At 42.6% G+C, this 16,151-nt stretch overlaps 1 protein-coding gene across 1 annotated transcript; it reads right to left on the bottom strand.

Annotated features, from left to right (window-relative positions):
• Window positions 1-10,432: 10,432 nt before the first annotated feature.
• On the bottom strand, window positions 10,433-15,799 carry LOC118832205 (neutrophilic granule protein-like). Its single transcript, XM_036739607.1, has 4 exons — window positions 15,626-15,799; window positions 13,251-13,352; window positions 11,908-12,006; window positions 10,433-10,558 (listed from the first exon to the last, which is right to left on the bottom strand). The coding sequence occupies exons 1-4, from the start codon at window positions 15,797-15,799 to the stop codon at window positions 10,433-10,435; spliced, it is 501 nt and encodes a 166-aa protein (XP_036595502.1).
• Window positions 15,800-16,151: the final 352 nt, after the last annotated feature.

Genomic DNA, 16,151 nt, shown 5'->3' with positions numbered 1-16,151 from the left:
TGAGCCGTCAGGAACTTCCAGGTACTTGGAACGAAAAATGCATAAGCAAGGAAATTTCATGCTCTTAGGGTAACTTACAACTCTGAACTACAGGATTTGATATTATTGGTCCCTTCAGGGACATATGCATGACTAGAAACAGTTTCATTGCTTTTTTCCTATTGATCTTTATCACTCCTCAGGCAAAATCTCTTCTCTACTTGTATCATTTTTAAGCTTTTTTTTTTTCTCCCAATTTGTAATATTGTTAAAACGATGTTTAGGAAATGTTACCTCTTAATATGAATAACAGTTCTCTTTAAGCCAGAGAACTTCAAAGTTCATCGGACTGGCTATCTTTGGGCTGTACAAATGGGCCTAGACAGTAAATCACTCTCTGGGACACTGCATTGTCCCTTCAGAATGGAGCTCGTAGAAACACAACTCAGGTTTAAGCCAGTTCACCAAATAACCAAAGCTTTTGCAGAGCTCCCTCTGCATTTCCTTGTCAAATCAGAGATGGCAGCAGAGAGCAACACACCCTTATGAGAAACTGCCCCTCTCTTTAATTCTGCGTGGTCAATAGCTGTCACTGAAGCTCTTCTCTCTCAGTCAATGAAGTCAATTCTCTCTCAGAAACTACTTAACTGAAGCCTTCTGTTACCTGACTGCTTATAACTACCCCAGCTCTGACAGAGCAGCTTTTGAGACCTCTGCTATGTCTTTCATTCTTCATTCTTCATTCCAGATTCTGTCAGATTCTTCTGTCAGTTTCCTATAACTAGTTCCTACATGTGGTTCATACAACCCTCAATCACTTAAATGAGATACTCCTCACTCTGAATGACTGGCCTTTCACCTAAAAAGCCACAACTCCCCAAATTTCCCCTATCAAATCAATAGCCCTTTTTTAAAAAAAAAATCATATCACACAGTCTCCAAATGTTTATGTGATTTCTCATTTTTTAGTTTTACCCTCTTTAGTCATAAAATAAAATGACTTAGGGTATCTAGTTTGTAGCTCTAAAGACCTCAACATAGTCCTTCATCTCTATGGTGTCCTTTAAACTGTTTCCTTATATCTGTATTTTCCCATTTTTTTTTACAAATAAAAAAATCTCTTTTCTTGCAGTCTTTACAATATTAAATCAAACTCATAAGAGTGAAGCATTACTCTACGTTGTACACAAGGAGATTTGCATCTTTATAGTTATCCCATAGTTCATTTTCTGTCTAAAACTGTTCCAATCCCATCTGAAATCTGTTTATATGTGTGTATACACATGCACATAAATGTATATATATAAATGTATATATATGTAAATGTGTATATGTATGCATATATACATATATTATACATATATATAAATTCACAGCAGCAACATAGGGAAGTCAGCTAAGTTTCTAGTATCTTGATCTTCCCCCTCTTATATCATTTTCCATAGGGATGGGAGTAGGAGTAGTGGAGCAAATCTTCAGGATCCATTTCTCTTTGAAGGCCATTAAGGCCTAGCTATGCCTCCCTAATCAAGTACTTTGTGAAAATTATTTTTAATACAAGTGTAATATATTACATATATCCTTATTAATTTTATTTTGTTAGATTCAGTCCGACATTCTAGCCTGCTGAGATAGTTTTGAATCCTGATTGTCATTCATTAAGTACAGAGTTGATAAGCCTGCTATTTATGCCTTTACCCAGGTTACTGATAAAAACAGTAAATAGCACAACACCAAGAACAAAGACGTGGGACACTCCACCGGAGACCTCTATGGCTGTTGACATCAACTACTCTTTGGCTACAGTCATTTAACCAGTTTCAAATCCACCTGCGTCGTCATCTGACCCACATCTCTCCATCTTATCCACAAGGAGAGAAGGAGAGACTCTGTGGAGAGCTTTGCTGAAGTCTAGGTAAGCTCTATCTGTAACATTCCCTTCATCAATCGATATCATATCCCTGTCAAAAAAGGGAATGATCATTTTGTCTTCTGTGATCTATTCTTGAACTTAAAATATGGAATGTAAAGTTGGTGGGGAAGGGCATTTGGACTAAATGTTCTCTGAAATTCTTTCCATCTCTAAGATTCTACACTTCTATTTATTGAATAGAAACTCTATGCCTATCTACTGATATATGTCACAGAGCCAGAAAAAAAAAGACATTCTCTATCTTAGGAGCCATGCAAATCCTCTGCATCCTTCAAGACCTAACTCCTCAGTGAACCCTCCAGGATTCTTGCAGCCCTGGTCTTCAATCAGAAGATCTAGATTCAAACCCTGGTCCTGCAACTTACCATATGTGACCTCAGGCAAATCATCTGTCCCCTTTGGGCCTCATTTTTCCCATCTGCAAACTAGGGATAACAATACACTGTTTCACAGAGTTGTTGTGAGGCTCAGATGAGAGAATGTATGTATAGAATTTTGCAAATGGCAAAGTGCTTTTAAACAGTAATAGTTCATGTTTCCGTAGCATTTAACAGTTTACAAGACACTTTCCTCATAATAATCCTGTGAGGCAAGTTGTTTTAAATGAGGAAACTCAGAGAGGTTAAATGTTATAAATGAGGAAGCTCAGAGAAATTAAATGACATACCCACAATCACATAACAAGTATCAGAGCAGAGGTTTGACTGGATTCAATGCTCTTTCCACCAAGCTAGGCTGCCTCTACTAAACATGAGGTGCCTTTGTAATTATTCTTTATTTTTTATACCACTCACCCTGGCACTCAGTCACACACCGTCTTATATTTTCTAATTCGTTCAAGTGAGTGAAGCTCCTTTTTAATTAGCCAGGGCAGGATTATCTTCATTTTGTCTAGTCTCCCCTTCCTGTCCTCATCTCCCCTTGGGAATCTGCCTGTGTACTTACGGAACTGATGGGAATGGCCTCCAGGTGGCAATAGATAGCTTCTCTAAGTTCTAAGTCTTCATTGTAGCCCTTCAGAGCCTTGAGGTAAGGGAACCAATCTGCAGCAGCATTGCCCAGGAATTTGCCATCTTCCCTCCACCCTGAACGAGGTGTAGGTGTAGGACAGAACCTCTCCTAGTGTAGGACAGAACCCCATTTATGCCTTGCCCTGGCACTTTCCTTGTTCAAGATGGGTGGGGGTAATAAAGTAGAAAGACCAGTAGTGAGAGACCAGCTGGGTTGAGACCTTCCTGCAATCAGTGGCTTCTCCTTGCCTTCAGAAGAGCCTACATCGGTCAATGACCTGATAAATAGTTGGCCAAGAGTTGCCCCAGAGGAAGGTCAATTGGCATAATAAATAGGTGTGAGTGGGGAAAGAGGTAGGGAAGGGGGAGAGGACATGGGGAGGGGAGGACTGGAAGGACAAGAGGAAAAGGAGGAAGAAACTGGAAAGATTTCCAGATGAGAAAGCAAGATGGTACAATGCTATCCACGGGGTCTAGAGTCAGGAAGACGTGAGTTCAAATCCTCACCGCCACTACCTCTTAGACATCCACGAGTTGTGTGATCCTGGACAAGTCGCTTCATCTCTATCTTCCTCAATTTCCTTGAACGTAAAATGGACATAATAATAGCACCTACCTTTCAGGGTTGATGTGAGGATTAAATGAAATCATATTATTAAAGCATTTAGCACAGTGACTAGCACACAGTAAGCACTAGTTATAAACGCTAGTTAGTATTATTTAATCTTTCTCAGTCTGTTTCCTTATCCACCCCACAGGAATAAAAATATATGCACTATTCTTTTCATTTAATCCAATTTGACAAACATTTAATAAGCATGAGCACTGGTACCAGATGCTAGGGACACAAAAGCCAAAACAAAACAGGAGCTGACATTCTGTCAATTGTTCAATTTTATCCCCCTGACCCTGTCCCTTTTCAAAAGTGTTTGCTTTTGATTACCTCCTCTCCCAATCTGCCCTCCCTTCCATCATGTCCCCTCTTATTCCCTTACCCCCCTACTTTCCTGTAGGGTAAGATACCCAGTTGAGTGTGTTGTTCTCTCCTTGAGTCAAATCTGATGAGACCAAGATTCACTCATTCCCTCTCACCTGCCCCTTCTTCCCTTCCATTATAACTTCTCTTTCTTGCCCCTTTTATGTGAGATAATTTACCCCATTCTATCTCTCCCTTTGTCCTTCTCCCAATATATTCCTCTCTTGCCCCTTAATTTTATTTCTTTTAGATATCATCCCTTCATATTCAACTCAGCCTGTACCTTCTGTCTATATATGTATATTCCCTTCAACTACCCTAATACTGAGAGAAGTCTCATAAGTTACAAATATCATCTTTCCATGTAGGAATGTAAACAAAATGGTTCAACTTTAGTAAGTCCTTTATGATTTCTCTTTCCTGTTTACCTTTTCATGCTTCTCTTGATTCTTGTATTTGAAAGTCAAATTTCCTCTTCAGCTCTAGTCTTTTCTTTTTCAAGAATTCTTGAAAGTCCTCTATTTTATGGAAAATCCATATTTTGTACTGGAGTATAATACTCAGTTTTGCTGGGTAGGTGATTCTTGGTTTTAATCCTAGCTCCTTTGACCTCTGGATATCATATTCCAAGCCCTTTAATCCCTTAAGGTAGAAGCTGCTAGATCTTGTATTATCCTGATTGTGTTTCCACAATACTCAAATTGTTTCTTTCTGGCTACTTGCAGTATTTTCTCCTTGACCTGGGAACTCTGGAATTTGGCTACAATATTTAGAGAAGTGATTGGTGGATTCTTTCAATTTCTATTTTACCCTCTGGTTCTAGAATATCAGGGCACTTTTCCTTGGTAATTTCTTGAAAGATGATGTCTAGGCTTTTATTTTTTGGATCATGGCTTTCAGGTAGTCCAATAATTTTTCAGTTATCTCTCCTGGACCTCTTTTCCAGGTCAGTGGTTTTTCCAGTGAGATATTTCACATTGTCTTCCATTTTTTCATTCTTTTGGTTCTGTTTTATAATTTCTTGATTTCTCACAAAGCCACTAGCTTCCACTTGCTCCATTCTAATGTTTAAGGTAGTATTTTCTTTAGTGGTCTTTTGGACCTCCTTTTCCATTTGGCTAATTCTGCCTTTCAAGACATTCTTCTCCTCATTGGTTTTTGGAGCTCTTTTGCCACTTGGGTTAGTCTATTTTTTAAGGTGTTATTTTCTTCAGTATTTTTTGGGTCTCCTTTAGCAAGTTATTGACTTGTCTTTCATGATTTTCTTGTATCACTCTCATTTCTCTTCCCAATTTTTCCTGTACTTCTCTTACTTGCTTTACCAAATCCTTTTTGAACTCTTCCATGGCCTGAGACTAATTCATATTTTTCTTGGAGGTTTTTGATATAGGCTCTTTGACTTTGTTGACTTCTCCTGGCTGTATGTTTTGATCTTCTTTGTCATGAAAGAAAGATTCTATAGTCTGATTCTGAGTCCTTTTATGCTGCTTGCTCATTTACCCAGCCAATTTATGACTGCTTTTAGAGTGGGGAGTGCTTCGTCCCAAGCTTTAGGGGTTTTGTGCTGCTGTTTTCAGAGCTACTTCTATTCTGAGGTGGTATGATACTCCTCTCCTGGCCTGTGCTCTGGTCTGTGAGTGTGAGCACTTGTTTCTGCCATGTAACTACCAGGAGGACTCCCTCTCCACCGTCACTGCAAGCTCTGCCACATCAGCACTCCTCCTTCTCCAAGAACTTCCAACCTGGACTGCAACCCAGATCCAAGCAGGGTAAAGACCTTGCCTCAACCCCAGCAAAGCTCTCCCTGCACTCCCGCTCTGATCAGCTGCTTGATTCCTCCCACTGGGTAGGCCAGGGACTCTGGAAGCAGCCACTAGAACTTCCTGCTGTAGCCCCCCGCCACCTTTGCCACCCCCAGGACTGGGGCCAGACCACGTACTTCTCTCACCCAGATCCAGCAGTTTTCCCACTGACCTACCCCGATGTTATTGGTGTTTGTGGGTTGAGAAGTCTGGTAACTGCCATAGCTCAGCGATTCAGGGCCCTGAAGCCTGCTCTGTGCCCGGTCTACTCTGGCCTGGTCTCTTCAGGCATGGCCCATGCTGGGCTGCACTCTGCTCCCAGAACTGTGTGATAGACCCTTCCCAGAGACCATCCAGGCTATCCTGGGCTGGAGACTTGTTTCCCTCTGTTATTTTGTGGGTTCTGTAGCTCTAAAATTTGTTTAGAGTCATTTTTTACAGGTGTTTAGAGGGATTTGGGGGAGAGCTTAAATGAGTCCCTGTTTTCAAGCCACCATCTTAGCTGCAGGTCGTCTTGACTCCGAGTCCAGTACCCCAGAGGTACCAGACTCTAGTAGCCTCTTCCATCAGCAAAACTCCTTAATGGACCCAAGCCAGATTCAGGAGCTGGTTTTATAGGGCCTCCGAGGACAGGTCAGCTGGGGACCGTGTCTTTGCAGAATCATAGCATCAGCAGGCTGAGTTGAAGGCATTTAGCATCTATAACCGAGCCAAGCATAATCGTTCAAGGCTCACAAAGGAAAAAGAGAGTCAGAAGGAACAGAGGCGTCAGAAAAACATGGCAGACAATGAGATGGTGGATGCCTTCCTCAAAATTATGGCCTCTTGGCAGCAGAAGCAGATTCTCACTAAGATCAAGGACTAGGCCTGAAAGATGCTAAAAGGGACTGTGCTCTATTGGAAAGATCGTTTAACTTGAAGTCAGTGGACCTGAGTTTGGAGGCCAACTTTATCACCTACTACCTGTATGACCTTTGTGTGAGCCCCTCTCTCTCTCTGAGACTCAGGTTCATTATCTATAACATGAAAGGAAAGTCCCTTTCAGCTAAACATCCATAATCCTAGGATAAGAACATAAGACCTTTGTCAAATCTCTGAATGGTTAGTGAGATTGGGTTTCTAGCACCTGGTCCTGCCCCAGGTTCTTCTCTATCTATCTGGCTTAAGTTTGAAAGAGGGCAGACCCCACTGCCTTAATAGGGCAGCAGCGGCCTGTGCTGCTTGGAACTGCTCTCATGCTCATATCTGGTAAATCTAGCTATAAAAATTCACTTCCTCGTTCTTTTCTGAATTTTTTGAACAGAGAATAGGAGAGACCAGCTAGGCTGGGGTTGGTCCTAGGTTGTGCTTGGTCCCCAGGACATTTTCTAGGGTCTACAAAAGCAGGCCAGCTGAGGACCAGTAGACAAGGTCCTTGCCAAACAATGGTGGCGCTCGGGATCCACAAACAAACCAAGAAGCAATATCCGCTAAAGTCAGCAAAGGAAGAAGAGAGATAAAAGAAAGTGAGGCAGTAGAAAAGCAAAAGCCCTGCTAGGCTGGTTATCATTCATACTTTCTCTCTCCCACCCTGCCCCCACTCCAGCCAACTTTCTTCCAAGGACTTTTCTCCTGTGTTTTTGTTAGAAGAAACAATGCTGTAGTTTCAAGGGTGAGAGGAATCTAAGGGCCTCTCTGATTAGTATGCTCTGCTAGCCTCTCCCTTTTCATGTTATGGAAGGGAACAAGGGTTGATGGAGAAGGAAGAGGTGGCCACATCAACCTAGATTAGGACATTATGTTAGGATACAGATACTTGCAACTTGCCAGAGGACCCACTCAGGAAACCCACGTATTGGCAAACATATTACCCCAAGGCTAAGGATGATGGTCTGTGCTCCAGAACAGAGGGAGGGGAAATGAGCTCTGAAATGGGGAAGTCCTATGGGTCTAGAGACAGCCTTGCAGGACCTACCTTGACCCATGCTCTGGATAACTTCTCCCTTTGACTACAGCCTGTCATAGACATGGAGTACTGATTATTAGGAGGGACTCATGAACATGACCAGGGATTGTCCCCCCTTTCAGGGATGACCTGTGAGATTAACCCTTATTTGTACCCTCTCTTCAGTATGGTGCATTGGTCAGTGTAACAGATCAGGAGTCAGAAGACCTGGGTTTGAAGCTTCTTGTCCAATTTGCTATGTGACCTTGATCATTTAACAATCATTTAACCTTCTGAGTCTTGGTTTCTTCATCAATTTAGAAGAGACTAGATGACATGCAGCTGAAAGTAAGAATGAATCCCAGCGCCTAAAATCTATCTACTGCTTATATACATAACCCATCAGCGAATAATGCCGTCATTGGCCAGGGAGATTATACAACTGCAACTACTTTAGTAGAGACCGGAAGGTGGATCTGACATAAAAATACACATGTGCCTGAAGGAAATTAAGTGCAGCAAATCTCGTGAATGCTTTGCCAAGCTCAGACCCCAGACATAATCTTGGTTTGCAGCCTTACTATTCAACCTCTGACTATGAAAAAGTAGCCAAATACAGTAGCTCTAACTGTGGTTCTGGCTGAACCACAGGATCTCAAAGTTAGAAGGTACCTCAGAGACCACCCTGTCCAACCCATCCATCCCTGAATAGGAATCCCCACTACAATGTCCTTGAGAAGCGGTCATCTGACCTCCACTTGAAGACCTCCAGGGAGGAGCAACCCACTTGCATCTGAGGCAGCTCACTCCATTTTTTGCACAGCCCTTCCTTTCTTCTTGCTGGAATCTACTTCTCTGAGCCTTTCCTCTCTTCCCCTCTGCTCCTGGTTCCGTTCTCTGGAACCAAGCTAAACGAGTCTGACCTAAATTCTTCCAACCACAGTGTGAGGCCATTTCATCTGAAGGAGAAATTGAACTGTGTCCTAGGATGTGTTTTCTCCGACTGTCCCACATTACTGAAATGCTTCTCCTTCCTTTGCTCCACCTCCTGACATCCCTGACTTACTTTAAGTCATAGCTAAAATCCCAGCTTTCACTGGGATCCTTCCCTATCCCCTCTTAATTCTAGTGCCTTCCTCTGTTAATTATTTCCTTTATATCCTGTATATAGCTTGCTTTGTATAGTATGTGTGTGTGTGTGTGTGTGTGTGTGTATTCTCCCCACTGAGGGCAGAAATTGTCTGTAACCTCTTTTTGTATCACCAGCGTTTGGAACTGTGCCTGACACATAGCAGATGCTGAATGTTTATTCATCAAGTGACATCTCTTTTCTGCCATACCTAGGGAGAAAATTTTAAAGGGGATGTCCTTGCCAGTCCCTCTCTGAGGTGTCACTGGTCTGGCTCTTCATTTGTCCTCTGGGAAATCGGGGAGGGGGGAGGAAGGAGATATTTGGACCTGTGGATGGCAGAGCCCAGGCACAAGATAGGAAAACACCTTGGCCTGTGAGAGCGAGAATCAAAGAAAGCATCAGGCGGGGCCATGAGGGTCTGTCTTGACAATATGATTGCACACACACACACACACACACACACACACACACCCCTACCTCTCCCTTGAGCCATCCCCAGTCCCTAAGATTTAGGTAGGCCTGTTGCTTCTTATAGCATTAAATGCCCCAAGGCAGGTGTTCTCCCTCACTCCCCTCAAATATACTCATCCTGGGTCAGGCTCCTCTGGGCCAGTTGAGTATTAGGAAATAATCTACTCATGTTCATTGGGTGCACTTGACCTAATGTTTAACATATATACATTTTATTTGAAAGTTTCTGTCTATTTTGCCCCAACCCAGAGGCCTGTCTGCAGTGGTAGAGATTTCAGACATTGAGGCAGGTCACAGAGAGATATTTTGACACAAGAGAACTTGCAGTATTCCCTCCCCACAACCTACCATGTAGGCAGCCATCTATTCTGCCTGTGGATAAGTCCAGCCATGTGAACCTTCATGCTACCTGGGTATCCCTAGCATTTCTCAAGTTTCATCGTCCTCCCCTAACCCATCATATTGAACTTGGCCTTGGGAACACTGTAATCCCTTGTACAAAAGATCATATCCTCTCTGCATCTTTATACTCAGCATTCCTCCCGAAAAACTGAATCTATAACATCTGCCATCTTCTGCAATACAGAGTGAAGGGAGCAAAACCAGGAGTACAATTCATACAATAAAAAAAGTCATTATAAAGGCAAAGAACTTTGAATGCATCCAGTTGGGCATGTCACATTGGACAGACATCTTAAAAGCAACACATTCAAAACTGAACTCAATGTCTTTACCCGTAAGCCCTCCTTTCTTCCTAACTCTCTTATCCCTGGGGATGATAGATTCAAGATGCAGAATGAGACGCATTTTTGAATATGGCCTATACGGGAATTCATTTTGTTTGACTACATTCATCTTTGTTACAAAGGGATTTCTTCTTTTTTCTCCAATGAGGGTGGAGAAAGGTAGAAAGGAGAGAAAACAATTGCTTGTTAATTGAAAATTTAAATTAAATTTTTAAAAAAGAAATTAGTGCTAGGGCTAGAGGAAATGTGACCAAACACAAATGTGACTAGAAATCTGTGCTAGGGTTAGAGGAAATCTGACCAAACACAAATTCCCAAGTAAAAATTGACAACCCTGAAGAGTTTTGATTGCAACTTTTATTTATTTCCAACCAAAGCAGAGAAGGAGAGGGGTAAAAGTACAGCTTTCAGATTAACCAAAGCTTCTTCATTTCACCGGCCTTATTCTACTTCTTTTCCTTAGAAGTTCCTCAAGATTCCACCTATTGCGTCATCTATGCCCCGGTAATATATCTCTTTAACTTTGGGTGGAAGGGAGTCGATGTCAATTTCTTCAAGGGATGAAGATCTTTTAGAACGAACCGTCTGAAGAGGAAAACCATAAATTAGTAATGTGAGTCGTTGGGAAGCAAGTAGAGACTAAAGCCTTCTTCAATGCCCTGTGTTCACAGAAGGTAGTGAAAATATTGGAATAATAATACTCACATACCTGCAAGAATCAAATAGGACAAGGTATAGCAAACTATTTTGTAATCTCCAAAGTACTATGCAAATGTACAGTCATGATACAGAGAACCCATACATGGATAACTCATAGGATTTTAGCAAGTATCCCAATAACCTACATTCAGTGGCCAGTGTAATAATAGAGCACATTTCCTGATTCCCAAACCTGGGTTCTCTATACTACATTAAACAGAAACAGATTTCAGCTCACAATGGCAGAATGTTAGAATGAAAGTGACCTCAGAGATTATCCAATCCACCCCTTCCCCCTTTTTTTGACTGATGAGCTAACCGAGACCCAAAGAGATTATTCAAAGTCTCCTAATTTGAAAGTGGTAGAGATGGTACTCAAATATGACTCCAGCAGAGAGTCAAAAGGGGACAGACAGGATAGCAGGTATAGATAGCCTTCCGAGGACCCTTGCCACAATGGCGAAAAAGTGGGTGTGGCTGATCAGGTTTGGGCAATTCACACTGACCACAAACTTGATCAGCTTCAAACAGTGCATTTTCCTTGAGTAATCAAATCTAATGAGAACTTTGGTCAGAATATTTAAAAATCTTCTAAACTGAACAGCTCACATGCAATTTTCCCTTTTGGGGAAACCTAGATTTATATTTCTCGGTTTCTCAGGTTTGTGTGGTCTCCTGAGATGCAGTAATAGTAATTAAGGTGGGACTTTTTGCTGTTGACCTTTAATGATTCTGGCCTTTGTTTGAATGGGACAGATAAAATGGGATGTTTTTGTATTTCTCAGCACTGAGACAATTGGGAGCCATCGATTTGTATCTGATGTGATATTGGGGGTGGGGAACTTCGCGCCCAGCCTAGGTGAGGTCAGGGCCCTCCTGGCCCTGAACAGGATATATAATCGCTGAGGTTAGCATTCTTTTTCGGAGCTCTTAGCCACAGCAAGAGTGGCGCGGGACTCTGGGCCAGCTGTTGTAATGAGCTCCTCGGCTGGTGGATCCTACCCCCCCACAAAAGCTGCTTGCTGGATTGTTGATACAGATGCTGGTTTTCCAATGAGGTTTTATGCTGATTTCTGGAGGTTTAAGTTGAAATCTAAGGGGTTCCTGTGTTAGACTCATGGCTCAGACAAGCTTGGTAAAAAAGCAGAGAGGAACCCTGAGACTCCCAATCCTAGGTGGCATTTGGGCAACAAGCCTGGCCTTCTCCCCTGGCAGGCGATCTTGGGAAAGCTTACCGGAGCATTGTCACTGCCATTGCCAACATCCTCACATTCGACAGAACCAAGCCCCGTACGAGTCAGCCTGGTGAACTTCGCTGTACATTGCTTCTCCAGCTGATCAGGATAGGGAGAGAAAACGTTTGAGGGTTTGAAAAATACATGACTTTTCATCTTCTCAGGAAGGTTAGTCCGTTGTCTTATTTTACCTCCTCTCCCTTGCTATAGGGTAAAGGTAGAAATTCAGTCCAGACATTGAACCAGTTCAAAAATGAGAGAACACCAGAAGTGACAGAAACCTAGGAGATCATGTGGGTCAGGTTCATTATTAGGAAGAAGTCTGAGACATTCAGCAGCTTGCCCAAAATCACAGAGATTTGGTGTCAACATTAAGACTAGAAACCGGTCAGGTCTCCTGCCTCCCTATTTTTCCACTATACCACAGTCAGAGGTGTACTGGAGCTAGTTCAAGCTGCTCTCAAGAGGGCTGATTGTTAAATTTTCACAGTGAGCATTTATACTTCAGAAATTGGCAAAGATTACAAATCAGGACTTGATTTTGTGTTTAGCTTATTGTCTAGATTTAAGAAACTGATGGAGAAATGTTAATAATGCAGATTAAATTTAAGTGTGTATGTTTTGGGGGAAGGGGGAGGGCCTATTGTTAAACATTTACCAACACAATCCTGCCATTCTTCTCCTCCCTCTTTTCTATATGACCATAAGTCAATCAATCCCCCTCTTTGTGTCTGTTACTTCACGTAGAAAATAAAAGGTTTGGTCCAGAGGATCTCAAAGTACTTCTCATCTATATAATGCTGTTATTCTATATCAATCAATTATTTTATTGTCTTCACCACTCATTGCGAGTACTGGAGTGAATAATGGAAGGCCAAATGCCTCAGGGAAAATTGCAGGTCACCAAAAGACTGAACTCGAAATAAATGCAATAACTAGTAAGTGCCGAGGACAGACGATACCATAGTCTCAGTAGAGATGAAGAAGAAGGTAGCATGGATATCAAAGGCAGCATATACTGACAGATACTAGAGATTGGTTTTGTTATGGTTCTTGTTTTGTTATAAGAGTGATATCTGTCAGGAAACTATGGTATAAGAAACAAAAAAAATCAGTAAAACTTTTTTTAAAGAAAAAGAGAAGTTATGGGTTGTTCAAATGCTATGTTCAAATGGGTGGTAGGATTATTGCTGGAAAGAGACACAGTGACCCAGGGATGGGAAGGGATACAACTTAGGGCTTCGATAATGAAGTGAGACAGGGTGAGTTTCTGCACTGAGAACCCACCCTGGGGATGCACAGAGAGTCCCAAGGGGCTACCTCTAAAACCAAAGGCTACTCACTCCATTCTCTTTGAAGGCACAGGTTTCTGGGTCCTGCTGCTCTGATGAAGGACACTCTGTTTCCTTTATTCTGAATGTCAATGGCAGTGTGAGAGGTGAGTCCTAAAACATCAGAGTAAAAACTCAAGGTCAACCAGGGCCTCATATACCAAGGTCCTATTTGCATGCCCCATCGTAGCCTGAAGGTAACCCTGTCTTCCTCAAAGTTATGCTATCAGAGCACAAGTTCTAGCTGGAAAGATTTCAGACCCAGTGGGAGGGCTTGTATCTGTGAAAAGAGGACCAGCTCAGCTGAAGACAAGAAGGCTTATCACCAGAAAAGTGACAGCAAGAGGAGGAATTTTTTCAGCCATGGTAGCTCAAGAAACATGAAGGAGTTATTGTTGACATGGAAAGGGAGACTGGAGGAAACAGCAGAAGTAAAGGCAGGTACCCATGCCGATGAAATCATAAACTTCTTAAAGTAACAAGCAATAAAACCCTAAGCAATTTATAATCAGGTGAAGTTTTTGCCAAAGGTCTGTGTCTCAGAATACTAAGAGGTAGAACCCTAGGACTTAGAGTCCTAGTTCATAGGACAGCTAGGTGGTGCCATGGTGCACAGAGTGCTGGGCCTGGAATCAGGAAGACTCATCCTCCTGAGTTCAAATCCAGCCTTAGACACTTACAAGTTGTGTGACCCTGGGTAAGTCATTTAACTCTGTTTGTCTTAGTTTCCTCATCTGTAAAATGAACTGGAGAAGGAAATAGCAAACCACTCCAGTAACTTTGGAAGAAAACCATCAATGGGGTCACAACTGAACAGTAACAACAACAAAGACACACACACACACACACACACACACACACACACACACACACAGAGTTGTATGACCTTGGACAAGGAATTTAACCTTTCTGTGCCTTATCTGTAAAAAGGGGAATACTAGTAGCATCCATCTCAGAGGGTTCTTGGGAAAATCAAAGGAGTTAGCACATATAAAGTGCTTTGCAAAACCTCACAGTATTATACACATGCTAGCTATTATTATCGTAGATTTAGAACTGGAAAGGACCTTAGAGACCATCAAAGTCCAGCCCTCTCATTTTACAGGTGAAGACACTGAGGACCAGAGAGGTTGAGCAATTTGCCCAGAGTCACACGTAGGGTGAAGAAGAATGCCAACTCAGGTCTTCCTGAGTCCAAGCACAACATGCCATCACCTCACTGCTTCTCCTAAAGAGGACCGCAGATCTGTCTTTCGGGTATAGGAGTGCCTGCTACAGCTCTCGTCACTTTGGGAGTAGCTAGGGGAGTGACTGTAAATCGATATTCTATGGGGCATTTAGGAAGGAGGCAGATTGGTGGTTTGGAAAGTGGAAAAGCCATGTCATTGCCCCGTGTTGGTGGAGCTGGATGAGAATTGGAGCTGGGTGTGCCTGGGTATGAGAAGACAGGATGAATATGAGGAAGGAGGAAGAGAAACCAAGAGACACGGTGTGGTCAAGGCTTGTCCCTGTTCTAGGTCCTGGACATGAATCATGGGATTTAGAGCTGAAGGGGACTTTAGAGAACACCCAGATTCCCGAGGGATCTGTGAACTGGGGATAGAAAAAAATTACATCTTTGTTTTATTTAACATCTAACTGAAATTTAGCATTTCCTTCCATTATTTAAAAACATGGTTTTGAGAAGGGATCCATAGGCTTTGCCAGACTGGTCCAATCATACACACACACACACACACACACAAAGGTAAAGAACACCTCTTTTAATCCAACTCCCTCATTTTACAGGTGAGGGAAGTAAAGTCTAGAGAAATTACAGGACTTGTTCAAGGTCCCACAGGGCATAAATAAGAGAGCTTGTGAATCAGGCTCATTGACTCCAAATCCGGGGCTCTTTCCACCCCACCACACTGTCCCTCTGCAGGGGTAGAAGGCAGAGCTGGTCTCATTGGCCCCTGAACAAAACCACTCAGCCTCAAGCTATTTATTCTAAGGACTTAGATGCCTTTTTGTTGTTGTTGTTCAGTCATTTCAGTTGTGTCCAATTATTTGTGACCCCATTTGGGGTTTTCTTGGCAAAGATACTAAAGCAGTTTGTCATTTCCTCCTCTAATTCATTTTACAGTTGAGGAAACTGAGGCAAGCAGGGTTAAGTGATTTGCCCAGGATCACATAGCTAGTAAGTGTCTATGGCCAGATGCCCCTTAGATACCGTAGATATTTGTAGAAAGGCACACAATTCAATTTAAGTCAAGAACCCAGATCCAATTGGGTTCCACACTTTCCATTACAATCTACTGCCCAATAGTTTCATGTCTTCTTGTGGTTTCCCCTTGCCCCAACTCCAGCCATATACACACCCCCAACGAATCCCACTGTATACTCACTGGGGTGGAAAGACTGGACTCCAGAACTCGATACTTTGCTCCTTCATTCAAGTTCTGATTAAACCTCCTTGCAGCCAAGACTGAAGCACTCCTGAAGGTCAGCCCTCTTCTAGGTACAGCTATGACTGCTGTGGCCAGGCCCAGCAGCAGCAAGACCCTCCAAGTACTCTCCATTCTTCTTCCTCTTAGGTCCAGGGCAGGTCCTTCACAGCATATCAGGGATCCCTATTTATAAGCCTGCCCTAGCCCTTGTCTTATGCAAGGAGAACCAGCTCTGCTCAGGCCTCTTCCCAAAATTGGTGACATCTCTTTTTCTTTGCAATAGACTTCCATTGGCTAATGTTTCAAGTGGGTAGAATTGGTCAAGGAGTGCCCCAAAGGAAAAAAAGCTTGGGTAAGAAGCCTCTGCATTGGGTACAGGTAAGATCCAATGAGGTAAAGAAATCTGTGTGCTCATCTCCTTTACCACTTCCATACTCCTCTGCAGGATTTAACATTGTAGACCCTCTCCTCCTTTAGCTTAGCT

This window comes from Trichosurus vulpecula, chromosome 9 (assembly GCF_011100635.1).
Source record: "Trichosurus vulpecula isolate mTriVul1 chromosome 9, mTriVul1.pri, whole genome shotgun sequence".
Lineage (NCBI taxonomy): Eukaryota > Metazoa > Chordata > Mammalia > Diprotodontia > Phalangeridae > Trichosurus > Trichosurus vulpecula.
This window is presented reverse-complemented; position numbering and strand designations above follow the sequence as displayed.